The sequence below is a fragment of the Danio aesculapii genome, chromosome 25 (genome assembly GCF_903798145.1).
Source record: "Danio aesculapii chromosome 25, fDanAes4.1, whole genome shotgun sequence".
NCBI lineage: Eukaryota > Metazoa > Chordata > Actinopteri > Cypriniformes > Danionidae > Danio > Danio aesculapii.
In genome coordinates this window covers 33,346,888-33,370,376 of record NC_079459.1, presented here as the reverse complement: position 1 = coordinate 33,370,376, position 23,489 = coordinate 33,346,888, and the positions used below count along the sequence as shown (strand labels likewise).

The 23,489-nt window shown below is 37.7% G+C and overlaps 2 protein-coding genes across 3 annotated transcripts in view; one reads left to right on the top strand and one right to left on the bottom strand.

Moving 5' to 3' along the window:
- Positions 1-4,190: 4,190 nt before the first annotated feature.
- On the top strand, positions 4,191-6,035 carry LOC130219926 (C5a anaphylatoxin chemotactic receptor 1-like). Its single transcript, XM_056452432.1, has 2 exons — positions 4,191-5,050; positions 5,919-6,035. Exons 1-2 carry the CDS (start codon positions 4,191-4,193, stop codon positions 5,983-5,985), a joined length of 927 nt encoding a protein of 308 aa, XP_056308407.1. The 3' UTR covers positions 5,986-6,035.
- A 1,472-nt stretch (positions 6,036-7,507) lies between these two features.
- The window catches only part of morc2 (MORC family CW-type zinc finger 2), a 37,761-nt gene continuing 21,779 nt past the window's right edge, over positions 7,508-23,489 (bottom strand). For both annotated transcript variants that reach the window (XM_056451588.1, XM_056451587.1), the window contains exons 17-27: positions 23,233-23,338; positions 23,008-23,140; positions 22,838-22,924; positions 19,928-20,206; positions 15,956-16,231; positions 15,816-15,876; positions 15,594-15,732; positions 13,919-14,095; positions 11,665-11,758; positions 11,396-11,584; positions 7,508-8,250 (exon numbers count right to left, since the gene is read on the bottom strand). In XM_056451588.1, the coding sequence (XP_056307563.1) occupies positions 8,182-8,250; positions 11,396-11,584; positions 11,665-11,758; positions 13,919-14,095; positions 15,594-15,732; positions 15,816-15,876; positions 15,956-16,231; positions 19,928-20,206; positions 22,838-22,924; positions 23,008-23,140; positions 23,233-23,338 (1,610 nt within the window). In that variant the 3' untranslated portion in view covers positions 7,508-8,181. The remainder of the gene's footprint in view (positions 8,251-11,395; positions 11,585-11,664; positions 11,759-13,918; positions 14,096-15,593; positions 15,733-15,815; positions 15,877-15,955; positions 16,232-19,927; positions 20,207-22,837; positions 22,925-23,007; positions 23,141-23,232; positions 23,339-23,489) is intronic.

Here is a 23,489-nt window from a genome sequence, read left to right as displayed (position 1 = left end):
CACAATACTTTTAGAATATTTAGGTAGATCATATGTTAGAATTAAATTGGCACTTAATTCTTATAAAAGAGGACCATGCCATCTCATTTTCCACTCCATTTGCATCTTTGAAATATTTACATGGCAGTCAGCACATTTGGAACCCATATAAGCTTTGAACAAATATACTTTTAATTATTTAATCATTATTTAATCATCACCAATGTTGTTTTTAACATATTTCATTCAAACATTTATAAAAACCAAAAAATGCATTCACATGTGCTTAACATACAGTGAAGTACTTGCTCTTTTGGGGATGTGTTTTCTGGCCACCCTCTTTTCCCCCTTTGCTATCTCTTCCAGTGCACTTGATTCCACATTCATAAGAGATTAGATGAGAAATTCTGAGCTTGATTGCATTTACAATGAAGTCCTGTCATAGTTAATTATGTCAAAACTCACAAACACACACACACAAATCCTGGATCCTGTCAGATGCATTTATTTTCGTCTGTATGTTTTGGCACACAAATAAACACATGGGAGGTGATTTTTGTGCATCAGATCATCCTGGGACATTAAAAAGTGTGTGTAATTACTGTGATTAACCAGCCAGAACTAATTAGTCCCTGATCAAAACGTGGCCTTGTTTGTAAAGTTTAGTTTAGACAGCCCCATAGGGAACATGTTGAGTGTAATGATCTGAAATAATTATGGTAATGGAAGATAAACTTATAGTGACCAAGTATAGTGGACTTTATACTACGGTTTTATAGGCTAATGGAGGATTTTGGAGATTTGGATGAAGTAAATATATACTAATTGTAATTTGGAAACATGTTCTTACATTTTTGTAATTGTAAATTATACTTAAATATGTGTGATTTCTTTATTAATGACCAATGGAGAGTGGTGGTAAAAGGTGTATTAGAAAATTCAGAAGAATGGGAATTTCAAGAGTTCACACTTAGCTGATGATTAATTATAAGCTTGTTTGGCATGCTGTCCCGGGAGAGAGCCCTGAGCTCATAAGATCCTCGAGCCCGGGGCTCCCTCCCATTGCAAGGCGAGAGGGGAGTTTGAGCTCAGGACGATCTCGAGAACTCCCCTGATGTAATAATCAATGCACAGCCAGTGATTGCTCTTGTGAGATAACCATTTACTAGGAGCATGTCTACAGTGCCAGTTTGGATTAGTCAATTAACTTATGTTGCCTGTTTTTTGGACGGTGGGAGGAAACCGATGAACCCGGGGGAAACCCACGTGAGCACGGGGAGAAAATGCAAACTCCACACAGAAATGTCTGCTGGTTTGGTAAAGCCTGGAACCAGAGACATTCTTGCTGTGAGGCAACAGTGCTAAGCACTGGGCCACCGTGTCACCCATCTAGGAAGAAGGAGGAGTAGGGGTGGATGGGGGGATTCTTCAAAACGAAGATAGGCAAGGCAAGGCAAGTTTATTTATATAGCACATTTCATACACAGTGGCAATTCAAAGTGCTTTACATAAACAGGAATAAAAGAAACAAGTATAAGAGAAATAAAAACAAATAATAAAAATGGTAAGAATAAAAATAAAATAAATAAAAATAAAGGTGTCGGTGGTACGTAACCCAGGGTATTTGTAGTAGCTTAGGAGATCCAGCCACTAGCAATCATAAGCACGTGATCCTCTCGAAATTAATTTATACCTAAACTTCACTTAATGAATATTTGGTGAAATTAGCATGTGAATCAAAATATATAAGTTTAAAATCAGCAAAGAAATAGCTCCTTAATGGCTGAATTAAAAAGGCCTAACAAAATATGGCAGCAGGCCAACACCTGACATTTGACACTGGAATTTCCATGACATTTGCAGAGCTTCATGCATTTCAATAGTTCAATCATTTAATAAATTCAGATAACACTATATTTCATAATAGTTGTGTACATTTACATACTTGTATTTGTATTTAGGGTCTGTGGAAACTGTTGAATGTTACTTCATTACTAACATACAAAACTTGAAAGAACATAAGAGTACAGCTATAGGAATGTATATAGAAATACAGAAATTGTAGACTTTGTGTACATAAACATTTTTATTTGTGAGTTATATTTCAGAAAGCAGCTAACAATCTGGGGCAGGTTTTGTAAAGGTTTGGGCTGAACAAGAACATTCTGGGCATTGGGAAATGTTTAGAATACTTATGTAGTGCAATCTAAAATAAATACTTTCTAGTGAGATTTATTTATTTTATTTGAATAATGAAGCCTGAACCTTTTTCACGTGTTGGATGTACCCAGTTTTAAAGGACTATGAGGTCTCTCTTTGCAAGTCATAGGTTTTAAGAAAGTTATTTTATAATACATTTCAAATTTAACAGCCTATAGGCAATACTGCAATGTTCCAGTGTTACTGACATGACAGCTTGTCAAAGAAAAAGGCAGAGATATTATATTTCCATGTTTTAAATTTACCAATGTCTCTTTGGAATATTTTTAAGTCTCTTGAAATGTCCTTTTGCTTGTGGTTTTTATGAATCTTGAAGTTACATCTTGTCAGTTTTCTCCACATTATGTCAGACGTTAAATCTCCACATCAGACTTTAGAATCAGAGAAATAATACAAGACCTGACAAGCCAAAATCTAAGGCCTGTTATGCATCCTTCAACTGCTAATTGTTGTTCAACTGGTTTAGCTGTCGGATTGTTATAGATAAAGGTTTTGATACACACAAAGACCACATTTAGCTTCCCTTGAACATCCATGATTTTACTAGGTCTTATAAACCATGTGACTTTCATTTTTTTCATGCGACTCCAAAAGATCACTTGTGATAAAGTTCCCCTTTGATTTTGCAGAGTGTTGTTCTCCAGACTTTACTTAGTAGCGTGCTCCTTATTGCAGTACAGCCTTTGATGTGCAGTGAGGGTTACTAGTAAGAGGCACAAAAGCACATTCTCAAAACTAGTAAGAGGCAAAATCATGCCAAAATTGAGCTCAAGCATCTGTGGGGCTTTTTCATAATAACTGTGTGACTCTTGAGTTTCCTTGTGTGCTTTCAGGTGGTTAGTGTGATAATATCTGTAAACTGACAGTTTTCTGTATTTTGTGATTATTATTATTTTTTACTTATTTGGGCTTTTGAATTGCATAATTTTGAGCTTTCTTCCAAAAACTTAAAACCTTGAAAAGTGACTTTAATAAACATTTTTAATAGTTTAAAGTGCTATATTGTCTGGGTTGGTGTTGTATATTGTGCTGCAAAAACCTTGTAATAAACTGCCAGTACATTTTCTGTTAGTTTACAAACTTAGTTCTCTACATATTATTCCTTAAACAATATCTTGTCGCAAACTACTAAAATGTAAACAAGTGACGTTGTTAAACTGTAGAGTTGAATTTTCAACATCAAAAGTCGACAAAGCAGAGATCAACATCTCATAATGCAATTCACAACCGTAAATAAACAGAAAACTCAAAATACGGAAACTTAATTGACAGATATTTTTGACAGTGTAGGGCATGTTCCTGGATAAACTATTTTCAAGACTGTATAAGCCAAAAACACGGTGTTGAAACTGGTGCATATACATAACCATAAGTAATACAAAGCATTTAAAATAAATCTATCAAACTAAATAAACATTCTACGCTGTAAAATTACAAAACATCATGAGAATTAATGTTTTTGTTACTTCGTTATATTTTAATATACTATTCACTATTTATACTATTAATATACTATTTAATATCACTATTTTTTTTTGCTTGTACAAAGTTTAACTTAAAATTTTGAAACAGTTTAACTTGCAAGAAATCTGGGATCTGTAAAAGTGAGTGGCGTTTTGTCACTTTCCAGAACCTTCTATTTCACAGTTCATTACTGGTGGAAGAATCTGGAATCCCTGTCAAAATTCAAGGAGCACTTAAACATGGCCTATAACCCCATGTTATAGTTTGTTGCCCTCTAAATGCTGTCTAAAACTATTTTTAAAAACACATTATCGTGCTTGTTTGGTTTCCAAAATGAATGTTAATGTATATTGCAAAATGTAAAAGCGCAACCATCAAGACCCTGACAGGAAACAAATAAAAATCCCTATAGTGCAAAGTCTCGCGTGATAAATCAAGTTGTATTTCAGTCTCACAGGATCGATTCACGTCTACTTAAACACTCTTTAATCAGCTTTAGTGTCCTCTTGTCTAAAGGCGCGTTTACAATGGCCACCTTTAACCTAACCATTCCCCTCTCTGTTGACTTCAAGAGTCCTGAAGATTACTTGATTTTCATTTTCCATATCCTGTTTGCTACAGCTTCGGCTCTCCTGGCAGGGTCAGTGGTCATCGGCATCATGAGCACCAAAGCCCTGCGCTCCCAAAACCGCTTCATCTTCATGTTAAACACCAGCATCAGTGACACTTTAACCGGATGCTCTGTCTTCTACCTCGGCCTGTTTGACGTCCAAGAGGGCTATCCGTCCCGAAACGGCACTTATTATATTTTACCATCATTTCTAGGGGTGAACGTGCTGACATTTGTGTTTGCGCAGTTCGATAGATACCTGGCTGTCTGTCACCCATTCTTCTACAGCCGGTACATTACGCGCGCGTCCGTGATCTGCGTCTGCGCGTTCTGCTGGATTTATACATATTTAATTGTCACTGTTCAGAGTGTCATCCCTGTTGCGTTTGCCGCTCAAATGAACGCGTATGGGGTCATAGTCCTGCAGGTGATCGTGGCAGTCAAAGTTTTAATGACCATCAAATTATACATGATCGCGAGGAATCAGCTCAGACGCGAGGCGCCAAGCAGCGACAAAGACAGCAAGAAAGAGTCGCTGCGCATTATCGTGTTTGTGGTCATTTGTTTCCTCATTTTATGGGGTCCGTCCTTTGTTAACATTTCTGTGAGATTTGTGACCAGGAATGGGGTGAAGTTTAGAAATGAAGCCACGAATCTGTTCGCGACTATGGCGCGATTTAACGCGCTCAGCACGCCCGCGCTCTACATCTGGGGCAGTCCAGCGTTGCGCGCGGCCGTCTGGAGCTCCGTGTGGAGTAAAATATTCAGAACAACAAGGTTTATGTCCGACTCTTATTGTGTTACTGTGTGTTAAATGTTTAACAGTATTTATTAAAATATTTTTTTAAATTAAAATAAACTATATAAAACTTCCAAAACTTTAAAATGTTATAGTAACATTTACTTTATGTAAAATGTCCTTCGGCATTTGAAAAATAAGAAAACAGTATTAAGCTAATATTATTTATATATATAATTTTTTTATATACACTGAAAAAAAATTATTCAAAGATGATTCCTTGGATTTACTCCATTTTTTTACGTTATGTGGTTGTAAACAATTTATTTGGGCTGAATTTAAACTAACAAATTAAGTTGAACATTGCTCAATTTCATTTGTTTGTTTAAATTAAACACAAATAAATTGTTTGAAACAGTTTTGCATGCAACCCTTTTTTCAGTGTACATACATTATTGGCTTTTTAAAAATATCACAATAGTTGTTAAACTACCACAGCAAATATACAATATCTCCAACAGATTCAAGTTTATGTCATGGTTTAAAAGCACTTTAGTATTTACAAAAAAATCTTCTATACTTTAAATGTAGGTTAGGTTCTGCCAGTATATATACCAGCCTGCCTACTTTAGAATCTAAAATATATTATTTTCCTGAAAAGTTAATTGTGAGTTTAAAAATCAGAAACTAAAATCCAAAAACCTGAGACTACCAACAAAACACTTCACTTTGAAATATTTTAAGCATTTCAATGTAGTCTCAGACTTTTTTTCTAAATCCAGCATTAGCAATGAACCAAGCTTAACGCATCTGCAGTCACACTGACTATATGTATGTTATGTTTCTGTATATTATGTTTCATTTGTCAGTGTTGTTACTGAAACATACGTGGTCTTTTTTTAACAGGTTGGACGTGAAGCCCAGCAAAGGAGAAAGAGTTCTGAGCATTACGCGGAGCACCAGAGAAACATGAACACTGCAGACTCCTCTGCTGCTGAAACATTACATTGATCCGAGCCATCACAGTAGAGTAGATAAACAATAAATCAGGTTTGACTCTGACAGGCGTGTTGACTGAATGCCAAAGTGGTTTTTATTATGTCTATGGATTATTGATGGATCTCTGAATCAAGGTCGGACTTGTTTACATGTATTTAAGCGATTTATATATATATATATATATATATATATATATATATATATATATATATATATATATATATATATATATATATATATATATATATATATATAGCTTATCTTGGCCTAAAAGATTTGAATACGTTCTCGCCTCATTACGTTGTAACGTATTTGTTTCCGGGTTTCGATGAAAAAAAATCCAGACCTCACTTAACTTCACACGTGAAACCGTAAGAGTAAACATGAAACTTACCGGTGGTTGACGTGTCAATGTGTTTCTCACACCAGTTGTACATTTTTTAGGTTATATTTACACAGCATGTCGTGAAGCAGCTGTCTGTACCTCATAAATTCGCGCCTTTTCTTTAAAGGCGATGCATGCTGCTGAAGTAAAGCGCGCGATTTTGAATGGAAAAATAATGTTGTCAAACTATTTTTATCTTATTTTTGAAATAGTTTTTAAACACATCTATACACACCTCAAAGTATTCACAAAATGTTTATTTGTTAATATATTTACTCTGTACTTGCATATAATTTACGAGTAGTCATGTCTGTATTTGTATGACAAAAGTCTTGTCTAAGTTTTAGGAACAACACATAATAGCTTGACTTCTAGTTGATCATTTGGTATCAGAAGTGGCTTATATGAAAGGCAAAGGCCTCTAGATTACGCTTATTTTACCAAAATAAAATATGATCAGGCCTTGATTATTAATTATGTATTTAGGACAGCAAGGTCTGACTTTGCTTAGACAAAAGTCTTGTCACTTAACAGTAATAATGTCCATTATAGAATATGTGGTCATGCTGCAGTGGAAACAGAATGAATATTGTGTCTGACTCCATCATGAGCTTGGAGGACTGCATCCATACATCTCTGACATGACTCATATAACTTATTAATAAAGTCATCTGGAATGGCAAAGAAAGCGTTCTTGCAGGACTCCCAGAGTTCATCAAGATTCTTTGGATTCATCTTCAATGCCTTCTCTGTTGATGTTGCCAACCACTCTGCAGATCTCTTGCACGCCCCTATGCTGAATATAACCTCAAACCATGATTTTTCCTTCACCAAACTTGACTGATTTCTATGAGAATCTTGGGTCCATGCAGGTTCCAGTAGGTCTTCTGCTATTTGTGATGATTCGGATGCAGTTCAACAGAAGATTCATCGGAAAAATCCGCCTTCTTCCACTACTCCAGATGATCAACTAGAAATCAAGTCATTATTTGTTGCTCTTACAACTGGGATCGATGGCAAGTCTTTTGTCAGGTAGTGTATAATAGTAGTATCTATAAACTGAAAGTTTTTTAGTTGTTGTTTTAGACAAACAGAACCATAAGACACTATGTACATCCTAAACTTTATTGGACTGTTTTAATAAAACTTTTTAAAAAATATTCTCAGTTATAAAGATGACGACTAAATACTGTAACTGAAGAGGTTAACAGCATCCGAGATCAGTGTTTATTCCAAAAAACGGAAAGTGAAAGATTAAAAATAACGAACTGAGTATCACATCCACATACATGGAAAAACGAAATGGGAAGTAATTGAAACGTTTGACGATTTAGATAACATAGCAGCAGGTTAAAGCCCATTTTAAAACTCAAAATGCTGAACTGGATTGAAAGGAGTCCGTGTGAGCTGTGAGAACAGCTGAAACTGGTTTGAGAATGAAGCTTTATAACACTGAGACCCTAAAAAAAACGGTGAACTCAAAACCTCCATTCAGAGTAAAACCAAACAAAGTCATCAAACTGCAGGTTTTATGAAACCATTCAAATCTCTCATCCTCGCCAGCGGCCCACAAGTGCAAACTCCAAGACCGAGTTGATAGACGAGAGCTGTTTATACCAAAATGGTGTTGAAATTGTAAATGAAGCTCTTGCTGCATTAGAGTTCTGTCACGGTAAATAGGGATGAAGATGCAGCCGACCAGTAATCACCTCCAGTCCGCCGGCAGAACGCAAGAAACAAAAGGTAGACCATGAAAAATGAAGGTAAAACAGGAGATGCAGAGTCTCACTCTCCCTTTGTAACCAAATCTTCAATATAGGCGTCCAGCTCATCGTCGCTGCTGATCTCAATGTCCTGCAGAACAAAATAAACACATGAGAAAAGAATCCCCAAACCAAGACAATTATACCCAGATAATATAATTATAAAATAAATGGTCCCGCTTTGCATGTGGTGGCCTTAACTTATATGTACTCGCATTAAAAGTAATCATGTTACATTGTACTTATTACGTAACCACGTGTTTTTACATTCTACTTATGCTTGATTAAATACCTGCATGTAATTGACCCTTCGCTATGCCCCGCCCTCCTTAGTTACTGTTGCTACGCCTGTCAAGCTTTCGTGCCTGGCATGCCTATTACAAAGTGTATGCGCCAGTGTCAGACATTCCCAGGGATATAATTAGTCATTTTTGGCGAACAGGTGAGATATCAGAGAAAGCCAGACACAAAAAGGACAGCAGTATGCATTACAGGGGTATATTCACCACATAATACGCAACCGATTAGAAAATCTAATCAAAATTGAAGCTAGGTTAGCCTAGCCGCCTCATACGCTGACCATTCAACATCTTAGTTCATGCACAGCAGGAGAGATGAAATTTAAAAATAATCGAATAATTACAAATGAAACCGTGATTTCTCTATTCTAGCCAAAAAGCCTGATAGATTAATGTTGTGCAATGAAATATAGCGTTACTAACCGACAGGGAAACATGCATGGATAGTGCTTCTACATCATTCATTCATAGAAAGAGCAGCCAGAAAGGGGAAATTGATGGATTTGTGCCGAATATTAGCATCATTGACCCATAACAATGTACAGTACCTATATCTGTCAGTATGTTTATGTGCTCTTTATCCAGTTTCTATTCTCTAATTTGCAGTTAAGTGGAATAAATAAATAAATTGAGATGCAAATTAAAGTATAAATAGCAGAAGTGAACAAATAGATTTTCCCTACCAGCAAATATTAATCCGACACCAAATATAAAAGCAGACACTAACCCGCTATAACCTCGTCACCAATGACTAAATCTCCAAAAGATGGACGGAAACATCAGTGATTTGTTGCTCTGACATGGGCACGAGGGTTATAAATGACTGAAAAACACCTGCAGGTGAAGTATATTGATCGCAAGTGCTCAGTTTGTGATCATATCTTGGTTTTGTTCTGTTGATATGTATTTTCAAATATTCATAGCTTGAAACAGATGGAAGTATGATTGCTAATAGCATGACTACTATGGCGAAGGCTTAAACAGAGCAGTGCTCATAATATTAAGCGAAAAAAAAAGAAGAAAGCTGGGAAACACAACCTGCTTTGTATTTTTGTATGAAACACAGTTTAGATCTTTTAAGGGAAACGTTATTGCCGTCGGTCTATCATTGAATGTGTCAGGAATATCGAAACAAAACCAACTTAACTCCCTCCTTTAGCACCCCTCACAGAGTTTGATCCACGCTGGCATTTCTCCACTTGGGTCTTAGGTTTTGAAAAGGGAAAAATTCCACCACCCTGTCCAAACTTTAAGGATACCGGGTATCAGATTTGCACAATCCATATGCACAAGGCTTTGGCTTGTTTCCCTCGCTCGAAAGCTTAAAAGAGCCCCTGCGCGTAGCTACGGTTGCTAAGCCACGATTGGTGGGTGGTGGTTTTTGGCTGTGGCTTAGCAAAGGGTCAATTCCACTGTTGACCATCCTTTACACCTTAACCCACACTTAAACCTCCCCATACCACCAAACCCAACCCGTATCCCATTTCTAATGTACAAGTGTTCTGCAATACATTATAAACACAGTAAGTACATTATATTTATCTTTTTGATGCAAGTACTAGGTAGTTAAGACAACCTAATATAAAGTGGGACCAAAATGATTATAATCAGGTGTGCACATAACTGATACGCAGATTAAAATAATCTCAGTTTTAAAAGTAGCGTAGAAAACTTCCTAAAAACGAATATATCTAAAAATATTGTGAAAATAGGCATTTTAATTTATGAATCTGACAAGATAGGGCGGTACGGTGACTCAGTGGTTAGAACTGTCACCTCACAGCAAAAAGGTTGCTGGTTCGAGTCCCAGATGGGCCAGTTGGCATTTCTGTATAGAGTTTGCATGTTCTCCCCATGTTGGCATGGGTTTCCTCCGGGTTTCCCCCACAGTCCAAACACATGCGCTATAGGGGGAATTGAATAACTAAACTGGCCGTAGTGTATGAGTGTGTGTGAATGAGTGTGATGGATGTTTCCCAGTACTGGGTTCGAACCGGAAGGGTATCCGCTGTGTAAAACATATGCCGGATAAGTTGGCGGTTCATACCACTGTGGCAATCGCTGATGAATAAAGGGACTAAGCCGAAGGAAAATTAATGAATGAACATGACAAGATGGCTGTCACAAGAACAGTGCGAGGACCAAGCAACATTTGCAGGTATTCTGAACCAAAAAAAGTTATTTGGACCACTGATTATTGGCCTTAGTCTTCACATATGAGCGGGCACAACCATTGCTATCTTTTTGGCTCGTGACTTTTAACTTTTATTGATTTTTAGACATTAAAAATGGCTAGGGATGTCACGACACTGGATTTCGGCACCAATTGATACTGCAATTTTAAAAACGTTCATTTCCCGCAAAAATTTGAGCGCTGTTGAGCGCATTATTAAACAGTGCTGATTTGCCATTGTGTTCACATGCTCAACAGAAATGACTGTGATTGGTCATCAGTTCATCGTACTCACCGCTGTTTACTGAGTGTAAACACAGATACAGAGACACTGGAGCGTTTCAAAGTCAGGTCAATTAGCTGGTTTGTCTATAAGCTGACATATGAGTGATCCGCTGATGAATCGCAGCTTTAAATTGCTCCAGTGTCTGTATCTGTGGTTACACTCAGTAAACAGCAGTGAGTTGAGAGAACTGATGACCTTCACGGCCAATCACAGTCATTTCTGTTCTGCGCGTGAACACAATGGCAAATCAGCAGTGCTTAAGAACAAGCTTAAATGTTAGCGGGAATTGGTCAGAATCTTTTCTTCTTATATTATTCCACTTTTTATGTATAGTCATGAACACACTTGTTTGTAGAGCAAGCGGTTTTCTGAAGGTTACTTCTGAATCGGAAGTTCTAAAACATTCGAAAACCGAACGCACGTTCACATTGTATAATAACGTTAATAATAACTGATAATTCCAGTGTGTTTTTCAGACCTCCTGGACTTTCTGCAGAAGAGCGACGATGTTGGTTCTGAGTTTGCGGAGTTTCTCTTCTGATTCCCGGAGTTTGGTTTCTGCTCCGCTGCTTTTCTCCTCCACGGCTCGAGCTCTGGATTCTGCCCGAGTCTGATAGGAATTACACAGACTCTGCAGTCCGGCCTCATACTGCTGGAAATACTCCTTCTGCAGTGCACAAGATACTACAGTTAGTCCTGATTTCATATAAATATCCACTTAAGTCTTCAACGATAGTCTATACTCACGATGGGAAAGGCCACAAGGTCCTCAGCACTCATAGTGTTCACAGAATCCTTGGGGATTCGGAAGTCCGGAGGGAAAAAATATCGTAGCAACGTCCTGTGGCAAATAAAACAGGAATGTAATAGCATTTAGAGTAGTGGTGGGCAAAGCAAGGTGATGCAAATGTGTCGAAGCTTCGAAACGTTTTGAAACCAGTCTCTACAGTGACACCTAGTGGCAAATTTTTATGTATTGCTCTGGAACAGCTTCAGCAAGGAAAAATTAACGCAAATTGAGGTATTATCCCCCCCATTGTAGAATTGAAGTTTCAAGTGATTTAGTGAAGTGGTGAGAGTTCCAGACTAGCGTGCTGAAATAATGGGTTCGAATTCAGGGTGAAGCAACTATAGATGTTAGTTTTTAAATGCTCTGTTCTTGTAACATGTTTTGTTGTAACATTGGTCTTAAACGAATGAACACTTTGTGAATAAATAAGTCTTGTTTTGGTCCTAAAAAATTAACACAATTAAAACACATCAAGTCATAATTTATGAGTAAAAGTCGGAATTCGAACTTGGGCCATTTGCAGCACAGTTACTCTCTGCACATGCACGGTCCACTAGGCTACATGACATAGAGGTTTTTTCCCCCGACCCTGTCAGTCAAACGCAGATTCGCCAGATTTCTAAATGCTTCTGAAATGGCCGATGCTTTGAATCGTTGTAGTCACGTGACCTGGGTGTTTCGAATCACCTTAGTCACGAGATCCTGATGTTTCGGATCATGCTTTGGTGCAGCATTTCAAAACACTTGCGCTTCAGGATCTCGACACTGAGGCGTGCACTCGAGTAAATTATAATGACGATTTTTATGTGTTCACTATAGTGAATCTGATTAATGTTAGCTCCACCACATCTAACTGGCACCTGTAGAGTTTATGCGTACGGGCAAAACATATACAAATAAAATGGACAGGGTGCTTTTTTTTTAAAATAATGATGGTGAATAAAAGTCAAACCGGTGAGCCGTCTGACATCACACTGAATCAGATAAGCTGTATATTTATGTTTTAATGTAATTAATACTACACACTTTAAACGCAGCAAGTAATATGTGAATGATGTTTGCACATGCATTATAATTTTCGCTCGGTGTAGGAGGAGGGGGGTCACGAGTGAAATGTCCATATCTGCGGGGGGTGGGGGGGGATTCGTGTGTCCTAAAAGGTTGAAAACCCCTGGCTTAGAGTATAGATTTGTTCTGAGATATAAAACGGAGCCAGTTATATGTTACAGTCCAGAATTTGCCAATTAGCACCAGATTTAAACTGATTCAATACAAACAGGTAATGTGTACTTTTGTCACAGCTGAAAAAATTCTATACGGTTGACCCAAATGTCCCAGATATAGATTTCAAATGTCCAAAACATAAAGGGAAATATGTATTTGGGAATTGTGGCAAACTAAAGCCAGCTTTTCACTGGACACGACATTTGGACACGATTGTCGAAATTTGCCCCCTTGTGGCAGCCGTATGGAATTGTCATTATGGATGTATGTGTAATCAGCTTTCCTGCGGCCTTGGAAAAAAACTGTGAAAAACTATATAAAGGGTCATTTATTTATCTTATTTAAACCATCCTTAACCTGATTGTCTTAATATGTTTTGATTTAGCTTGTGTTTGGTGTTTGTTTTAATTTGAGAAATTTATAAAGGCTATGTCTAATAGAATAACAGTCATATTAATTATTACTTGCCAAGACTTTTCCTATTAGCCAGGTAGGAATTTTACACTGATGTGTGTGTATGTATGCGTATCTAGTAAAGAAGTGCAAAACGATGAGCCATTATTCTCTTCATTTTTTACTCGTTTATCGTATATATATAAAAAAAAATTATGTTGTTCGTCATGTGCAGTGGAAAAGCGGCTACTATACAAATTTTGGATCTGTTTATAGTTTCTAGAAAGAAACCAAATAATGACAAGCAACAACACCTCTCACTTTACTGATTGATTTGTGTATATATACATACACACACACACACACACACACACACACACAAGTACTTTTGTATGTGGAAACACATCGTTACGTCTGTCTTAGGCCATGCATGACAACATCTTTACCTGTATACCTGAATTTATTGATGCCTTTTTTATAAATTTCATGTTAACTTTCATGTCCCTCTTTTTTTTTTAAATACAACAATGTTTCTAAATCACGAATGTAGGGATGAAATGCACAAAAAAATGTCATTAGCAAAACAAAGTGCACCTCATCATGGTCACCAGGCCTTCTGACGTCTCTCTGCTAGGCCCGCTCTGAGTGGTGTCGGGCTCAGCAGCAGTGGGCGGAGTCACAGATCGTGCTGGTCCCTGATTGGTGTCTGGACTCCGTGACTCTGGGGAGGCGGGACGCATAAGACGGACATCCTCGCTGCCCTTGAACACCCTGAAAACAAACACGCACACATTTGTTGTATTAGACCAGGAGTTCCCTGACATTTCAGCCCACGACCCAAAAATAACAATGCCAGTGGCTCGTGACCCCCATTATTATCGGAGGTGGGTATACTGTAAATATATAAACTAACAACAACAAGCCTATATAAACACGAGCACAAAAAAAGTGCAGCAAATATATATATATATATATATTTTTTTTTTTATTGTCATTAATTAATTTGTTTAATTTGATTTTAACTTCACCTAATGAGACCGGTGCCAAAATTGTTTATAGCACAAGTCCATTTTGGAGATCATCCTCCATGTTCATTTATTTTTAATGTATTTGAGTGCCATAAAGGTGTCAAAGTGTTAACCTGGTGCAATAAAATCAATCTACTGCAGCTGATAATTCTAATTGTTTAATTAAATTAATTTGACTTTTGGAAATCACCAAGCAACCACCCCCCGACATTGTCCTGCAACCCCACTTTGGGGAGCACTGTATTAAGACTATGTTTACAGTAGTGGCTGTAGCAATGTTTTTATTTTAAATACATTTATTTCACAATTCCCCAAAAAGCAATTCAGTCTTAAAATTGTGGCAAATGGTTCATTATAAAATCTGAGTAATATTTAAGACTTTTTAATACCTTTTTAAAACCAAACAGAATTCAATTTAAGACCAATTGTAAAGTATAAGAATTATTATAGTACTGAATTTGCAAAAAAAAGAAGAAGCACATAACACAATATAGAAAAAGTGAAAAACCTGAAAGCAATCTTTAAATTGACTAATAATAACTTCTGTTTCAAAATGAAACTAAATCTTCTTTACAGTGTCGGTTCGATTGCATTTTTAAGCCCTTTGAAATACAGATTTAAGACTAATCAAGGCCTTCATTTTATACTATGGAATTGAAGACTTTTTGAGGATCACCTGTGGACAGATGTATTCATTTGAACAGCTTGTCGAATGCCAAAACAAATTTGGTAACACTTTACTGTAAGGTTGTTTTAGTTAATGTTAGTCAATGCATTTACTAACATGAACTATGAACAATACACTTATGTTCATGTTAGTTAATGAAAATGCAGTTGTTCATTGTTTGTTCATTGTAACTCACGGTGCATAAACTAATGTTACCAAGTATGAATTTGGATGTTTATAATGCATTAGTAAATGTTGAACTATGATTACTAAATGCTGTACAAGTATTGTTCATAATTAGTCCATATTAGCAAATACATTAACTAATGAAACCTTAAAGTGTGAGCATTAATTCAACTATTAAAAACTAGAGTTCAGAAAAACTAAAACAACAGCACGATTTCAGAAATATTTAGACAAAAAAACTGATTTTAAAGGAAGAAAAATTAAATTTGGCAAGAAACTTTATTTAAAAAAAGAAATAAAATTTGTAAAAATCCTCAAATTTGTATGTAAAGCATCTGATATCATTTGCATAATACATGTTTATTAGAGTGTATATTTGTTCATGTACCAGCGATCTCTTGGGGTGTTCATGGGAACATAGTCGAACTTGACCTTCCAGCGCACGTTGTCTTTTCCCGTCTCTACTGCGGTTACGCGACCCGTAAACCACTCGCCGTTTACTTTGGCCTCTACCAGAATCCCTTTATCTACAAAATAAACATGTTATTAGATCATTATCTCACACTTCCATTGACCTCTGTTTAATGCAAAACAATAAAGATGTTTTTACCTTTCTGTGCATTTTTGGCTGCATCTTTTTTCAGATCTTCATTAGTGCTATTTGCTATAACCTGAGAGAGAAATATGAATCAATTAAACGCGAATGAATAATTTTCAATATGATCATGTGATATGAATGTGTTGCTGCACCTCAGTGTTGGTCTGTTTGACGACTGCTGCCGCTGGCTTTTTTTCCACTACGGTTTTCCCTCGAGCCTGATTAGGCGCCGCCATCTTTGATTTTTTGGGTTGAGGTTCGTCCTCTTCTGACCGGCTGTCTTCTTCCTCCTCTTCTTCTTCCTCTTCCTCCTCCTCTTCGCTTTCTTCTTCCTCCTCATCCTCTTCCTCCTCCTGGACTCGCCCCTTCTTTATAATTGCTTTCTTGTTGGTTGGAGTTTGTTTGGCTGCAGGCTTGGCGGATGACGGCTAACAGAAATATATGGATTTTTAATTTAGTGGTTCTTATGGCCTTTTAAAGTGGACCTATTTACAAGATGTAAAATAAGTCTCTGATGTCCCTAGAGCAGGGGTGTCCAAACTTGGTCCTGGAGGGCCTATGTCCTGGTGAGTTTAGTTCCAACCTTAATCAAACACACCTGAACCAGCTAATCAAGCTCTTACTAGATATACTAGAAACTTCCTGGCAGGTGTGTTGAAGCAAGTTGGAGCTAAACCCAGCAGGACACCGGCCCTCCAGGACCGAGCTTGGACACCCCTGCCCTAGAGGGTGTATGTGATGTTTCAGCTCAAAATACCACACAAATAATATTTTATAACTGTTTTTAAACTGACCCTTGTAGGCTTTGATCCTAATTGTGGTGTTTTGGTGACTGTCACTTTAAATGCAAATGAGATTGTGCTCTTTTCAATAGGGGGCAGAGCAAGAAAATGCCTGGGTGTCAGCATAGTGGCAGATTCAAAAACAAGACTAACATCCTATGCTAATGAGATAGAGATGGTCACTAGTGGGTGGGGCTTTCCCTTTCTGATGACACGTACAAAGGGAGAATGTCAATCAAAGTGTTTCTGCAGACTGCTTTTATCAAGTGTGATTATAAATATTAAAATTAATATTATTTTACCATAAGAAGCGGGTTATAATCACACACTGTTGCCAAACAACTGTTTAAACTCCTTATAAAAAGTAATTTTTGCATAATAGGTTCCCTTTAACAAGATTTATATTAAGTTCTTCAGCAGACGATTTTCTCCAAACATTATGAGGCATTCAGCGATTCATCATGAAGAGGCAATACAAACAAGAGTTACTCATACAAAGGAACTGTTCATGCTCAGTAAAATAAGAGCTAGAGTAAGGTTATGTATTTATTTTTTACGTGTGTGCTGTTTCCGTCCTTCACTAATTACACAAAGTCTACAGCTCTCGAATAAAGCAAATCGAAACCGTGTCTGCCAAGCGCTCCCTAATTAACAAATACTTTCCTCTGACTCACAAAGTTTCACCTCTAATTGTAAACAAGTTCAGCAAAAGTTGAGATTAAAATGTAAAACCAACTGTACCTTAAATAAGTAAATGAATAAATCCTTTCTTCTAGCAAAAAGTTATCAAAGTAAAACAAACAGAAGTTAAACATAAAGTGTAACACTTACGCTATGTACTACCATCTGCAAACACTGAGATGACTTCAACTATTTATAATTTAATATCGTTTAATTTTAGACATAATTTAATTATCAAGTCAAGCACTCTTTCAACTCCAAATATCTCAGAGATAATTTATTACACCGTGCTGTAAATGGCCATTTTTGGGTGAAAGCAAAAACAAGTTATTTTCTTGTGTTTCTCTTTAAATTCAAATGAGCTGCTGCTCCCAAACGAACCGCGCTAACTGGGCAAACAGGACAGGTTCCGAAACAAACGTCTAGGTGTGAAACGCACTAGGGATGCACCGATACCATTTTTTTGGAACCGATCTGATCCAGATACCAAAATTCTGAGTATTGAATGATACAGATCCGATCGCGATACTGTGGCGTTTTTTTTTTTTACATAATAGTTTCTATAGTTCTGGTGCTAAACTCAAATAATATCTTCTTTAGTAAAAACAGACCTAAAAGCCTACTGTACATGACAGATAACACAATCTAACTAAAAACATGATGCTAGCTATAAACTATAGGCTACATTATTTGAGCATCCATTATGACATTGATATAATCTGTTGTTGTCCAGCTTATGTCTACTTTTTTAATAATAAGTTTTTTCTTTAAAATCTGTAATAGGCTACAAATATTGATCCTAATCGTTGGTAAAATAACCAGACTTTTAGCAAAGCCTGATATTTTCCTGCAGGTTTGAAGCAGACTAAATTAAACCTGGTCTGAGGCCAGTTTAACTTAATAAGCATTCCCTTTGCATAAACTCGTGTGAGTGACAACTGAAAGCAAGTCTGAAAATTGTTTTTTGTCTGGGAAATTATCTTTTTGAAACCAATTCTGTTTGGTATAATAATGTTGGTTATTTTAATGTATTTTTGTTGGTCAGCTATCTACAACATAAACAAGAATATTTGAGGTGAAGTTCAAAACATGATCCACTTATATACTTCAATGCACAAACAGGTCTGTTAAATAAAATATTAATATATAAAATTACAGTGAAATATTCAGTTTCAGAGTAGCCTATATTAGGCTAAATGATTTTCTGTTAATGACAATCCGTACTCACCCGTCAATTTCACTTTTATTAATTTAAATAAACTTCTCTGGCCACAATGAGCCAGGCTTTACAAACTACTCGCAGCACTGAAAGTATTCCCCTCGGAAGAATAAACTCAGTCAGAAGGATGAGAGAACAGAAACTTATTGTGAGAATAATTTTACTGAGCGGCGCACATCGTGTCTGCGCAGCCGTTTGCAAGAATGAAACGCGTGATGCATTGCTGAGACACAGCGCGCAGCCCTCCGGTACCTGCGGACACTTCCAAAACAGCAGCACAAAGGGAAAAAATCAGTGCGTTGAGGATCTGACCAATGTATTATTGAGCCTTTTCTTATTTCAAGAGTTCCCACTTAGATATGCTTGGCGGATAAAGTAGGTTTGGCATGCTGTCCCGGGAGAGAACCCTGAGCTCGGAGATATTTGAGCCCTGGGCTCCTGATTCTCCTGATAAGCATATCAGGAGATCCGAGATCAGGTAGGTCTCGAGACCTCCCCCTTTAGAAAAGGGAGGAAAAGGAGGAGATGGGGTGGAAGGGGGGATTCTTCCAAACGAAGATAGAGCAGTAGGGAAAAAATGATCCATTTATAGTAAACTAGAATCACTCTGATTGGATTATTACTGATTACAGATGAGTCGCCAGACGTGCTCAAACCATATCATGTGCTCCAGTGTTGTAAATGAGATCTGCTGGTCTAACAGACACAGCTCAACATGATTTTAAAACAGCAATGATCTCCATGTTGCAGGTCAAAATGAAGCTATTTAATGCAGAACTGCATTAAGAAATGCATTTCTCCACTGATTATTTAAACGAACAGGAACAAATAGTCTTGGAGAAAGTTTGTGTTGTCATAACTGGCCGCGGCACGCAGTTTGAATTGTGAACGAATGGAGAATGATTGACAGGCGCAGCGTAGGGAAGCGCTGAACTGAACATGAATTTAAGCACGTGAATATTCATCTGTGCTTCACATTAAACTATAGAATGGCTTCAGAACATTTGGGATATAGTAGGTCTGCATGACAACTTTCTAATGCCTTGTAATAGCCTACCTTCGTGGCTTTCGTTGGCTTATAAATTACACAGAATATAGCGCATGCGCAAGAACGGATTTGGACCGGTACCAGCTGGCTGATACCCGATCCAGCAAAAATATGCGATATCTAACCGATATCCGATCCAGGTATCGGGATCGGTGCATCCCTAAAAAGCACCCCAAGTGTCATTTTGGGTCACACAGTTATGACAAAAACACACAAATAAGCTCAAGACTACAATGGAGCCCTTTGAGAGAGTTTGCTTGCTGATACAGAAAATAACATAACTTGAAATCCCTCTTTGTACGTTGTAACTTACTTTGCGCTTATGTGTTAAAAATCCCAATAGCACCCTTGTAATCATGATCATTTTAAATGTGTATAAATCAAATCTACTTACTGTTGGAGTGCGGCTCTGTGTGGCACTTCTGCGAGCTGCCGTCTTTGTGGGCGGTGTAGGAGGCGGAGCTACATGTTTGGGGGCGGGTTTTTTTGCAGGAGCTGGTGATGGCTTGGCTTTGGGTGAAGGAGCCGGTGGAGTCCGGGTAGGTCGTGAGGGCGGAGCTGGTTTAGGGGGAGGAGTTTTTACTATCTGCTGTTGACTGACGGCTCTCCTGACCACTGCTGGGAGAGGCGGCGAGCGTGGGCGGGGCGCTGCTCGCTGGGATGAGCGGGTTGGCTGTAAGAGAGGATAAATAGTTAAAAGGAATGTTTAAAGCACACATGAAATCTAAACTAAGCATTATTGAGTTTGTTCGCTCGCATTGCTGGTTTTGTGGTGAACAATTTATCTGTGCATGTCATTAAGAAAATAAAAAATCATTTGTAATCTTTAATTAGAATCTGTTTGTTTTCAGTTAAATTCTCAGATTAGGTCTGTCTGAGGTATTGGCCATGGCTAACACACTTAACCACACCCCCACCAGCTGTCAGTTTTAACAACAAACAGTACATGCCGTACTCATGTGAGTATACAAATGTGCCATTGTAAAGCCTGGTTTATACTCGATGCATCCGCCAGTTCCCTCGAGTGCGCACAGCGAACGTGACGTCATCACGGAGTTTGTGGAGTTTCGCTTTGGGTGCGCGCGACATGATTTCGGCTGGCGGAGCGCGTGATTTTTTTGAGACTCGAGCTGAATATTGATTTGAGATGAATATGAACCACTTTGAAGAGATTTTGTCTGAAACAGGTACGTCTGTACAGACATCTTCATGATCCGTGATCATCGAGATAACCAGATGATCAATAATTCTTGGCTAGAAATTGCAACAGCAGTGGGAAAGGAGGAAAGTTTTAGTTAAGAGGTTTGGAAAAACTTGAGGGATAAGTTTGTTAAAGCCAAGAGATGCCATGGCAAATGTGGACAGAAATATGGTTTTCCACTATTCACAAGTTTTACACTGATGTATATATTACAATATTGAATTTAAAACAATTTAATAGTTACAAAACTATAATGAAATAATTATTTCTTTGATAACTGGAAAGGAATATTTGAACCTACCGGTTCACTGATGCTCTGTTTCTCTAGACTTTATTAGTGATAATGGTCAGTAATGTTGGACCATTATAGCCTTTTTAACATAAGAAGAGGACAGAAACTAGCCAGACAGAAATGTGTAAATTCTGGAGTGGGCTAAATCTAAAAAAACATCAGTATTTTTTAGTAAGTGTGCTTTTTTTATTTGCTTTTATTCTTGCCATAAGAAAAATATATTTCAGAGCAACTCATGTTCGGTTGTCAATGATATTTTAATAAACTTTAATAGGTAAAACTGTCCGAGATACGAACAAATGCAAGTGATGCATCAAAGTTTGATAAAAAAAATCTTGAATAGTTATAAAAATCCTTAAAATCATTAAAATAATTGATAAAAATAATTGGTTTAAAATTCTTTAATGATATTAATGATATGACGTAGTTCCGGAAAATTTCTACTTCTCTGTTTATCCGTCTGACTTTATGGTGGGTTTCTTTTGACCGCCCCCTGTCATTTTAAAGAAAATCACAACGACGAATGCGGCAAGTATAAAAGCCTCGTCCGTTTCGTGAAGTGCGAGCATTAAGCAGAGGTGCATGATGCAGCGCCAGGCGAAAGTATAAATCCAGCTCAATCCATCAAAACCATTGACTGTAAAATATATGGACGGAGTATCCGTGACGTCACCTATAGGTTTCTGAACACTGCAAAAGAAGCTACAAGTAGGCGCGGCCAACCGTCGCCATTTTGTTCGCCAAAGAAGGGCAAAGAGGCGGAGAGTGAGCGGAGCTACAGACACCTGCTGGCACTTTGCTTAGACCTGGCAGACAGACTTTACTTTGGGAGAAACGCTTTATACTCTATTACCTGCGACTCGTTTGTGTTCTGACCACATGTGCTTGGCTGTACACTATATCAGTAAAGTGTTTAGTCTTTTAAAAACACTGTAGTAATACATTGAGCCACTAAACATTGTTCTTATGACGTTTTTCTACAGGAGGAAAACGCAAATTACTTCCAAACACTTCAGATATAGTCTGTGTTAGTAAATGCAAGACTATTGATGAACTCCAGCATAACACTGTAAGATAACACTTCAGATGACTGTTCTAGAGCCTACAGATAATCAATCTGTCACATTCTGGAGTGCTTTACGGGTCTAAAGAAAAATATTAATGATAAATGATCTTAAATAAAACAAATACATTTATAGAGATGGTATATAAGTATATAACTTTACTCACATGGGAAACGAGGCCACGTGAATGGTTTGTGAGCACAATTAAGTGCACACAGCATCCCATATCATCTGATAATTGTAAGAAATAAGTCCAAAAGGCAGCTGACTGTGTAAAGCCACATAAAACAACACAAAAATACGATGAATATGCCGAGATCAGTGGCTAATCTGAAGGATTCAGCTGAGGTGAAGTGACGGCGACCAGCAAGACCTAGCTGTCACTCAAGTGGCCACGCCCTTAATTATGCAGACTTAATATAACCTAATATAAAGGAAATGGATGAGTTATTAAAAAATTCACCCCCTCACAGTTGTCATGGAGGGTAATAATAGCTATATGAACCAAAATCGTTCTTTGTACCAGGCTGTAAACACATTTTTTTCTGCTGTAAAGTTGGACATTCTAACAGTGGGCTAAATTGCAACTTGCTCTATTATGGAGCCAGGACTAGCGGAATTTTGATGAATTGCAGTTTCAGTTACTTCCGTATTGGCTTCCCGAGAGAGAGCGGGAGGTTGCCGCTTGATCAAAACCAGCACACACACACACACACCCAGACACACATACACACAGACAGACAGTACCTGAGGTGTGCGCTCTTCTGTAGTTTTTGCACTGACTTCTAGAGGGAGCCGCTTTATATCTGCTGCTGACTTTATTGTTGTGGTTTTCTAAATGAGAAGAAACCAATCATGAAATGAACCACTAAACAGACACAGAAATTCTCAGAGGGGAGCTGAGAGGATAAACGGACCTGCATGGCCTCCAGTTTCTCCTGCTGCTGGCGGATTTTCTCCGTCAGATCTTTCTGCTTGTCCTCTGAAGACTTGAGGTCTTTTTTCAAAATGCCGACGGGCAGATTCTGCTTCTGCTCTGACGCATCACACCTGACAGAACAGACAACAAACACACAAAATCATGAGAAAGAAACAGTGCTAACGTTTTAAAACACCTCTGATGTCTGTTTTATTCCCCAAACCTGTCCTGGGATCCGTCCGGGTTCATGAGACACATCCAACTGTCAGGATAGCGTTTGTCCACGGCATCCATCTGAAACGGCAACGTCCGCCATTTCAAACACTTATCTAAGGGAGGAAGAAAAATATGAGACATTTTACTTGTACATCTTTTTATCCAAAGTAACTGCTACAGTACGCAGTTGTTATGGTGTTATGATTGTTTTATAACATGTTGAAATGTGTGCCACAATGTCCTGATTGTTTCTTAAGCCACTAT

Excerpts from the sequence above, each read along its gene's own strand:
- LOC130219926 (XM_056452432.1), top strand. The coding sequence starts at position 4,191 with ATGGCCACCTTTAACCTAACCATTCCCCTCTCTGTTGACTTCAAGAGT. Across the intron at positions 5,051-5,918 it reads AAAATATTCAGAACAACAAG|GTTGGACGTGAAGCCCAGCA; the intron begins GTTTATGTCCGA and ends TTTTTTTAACAG.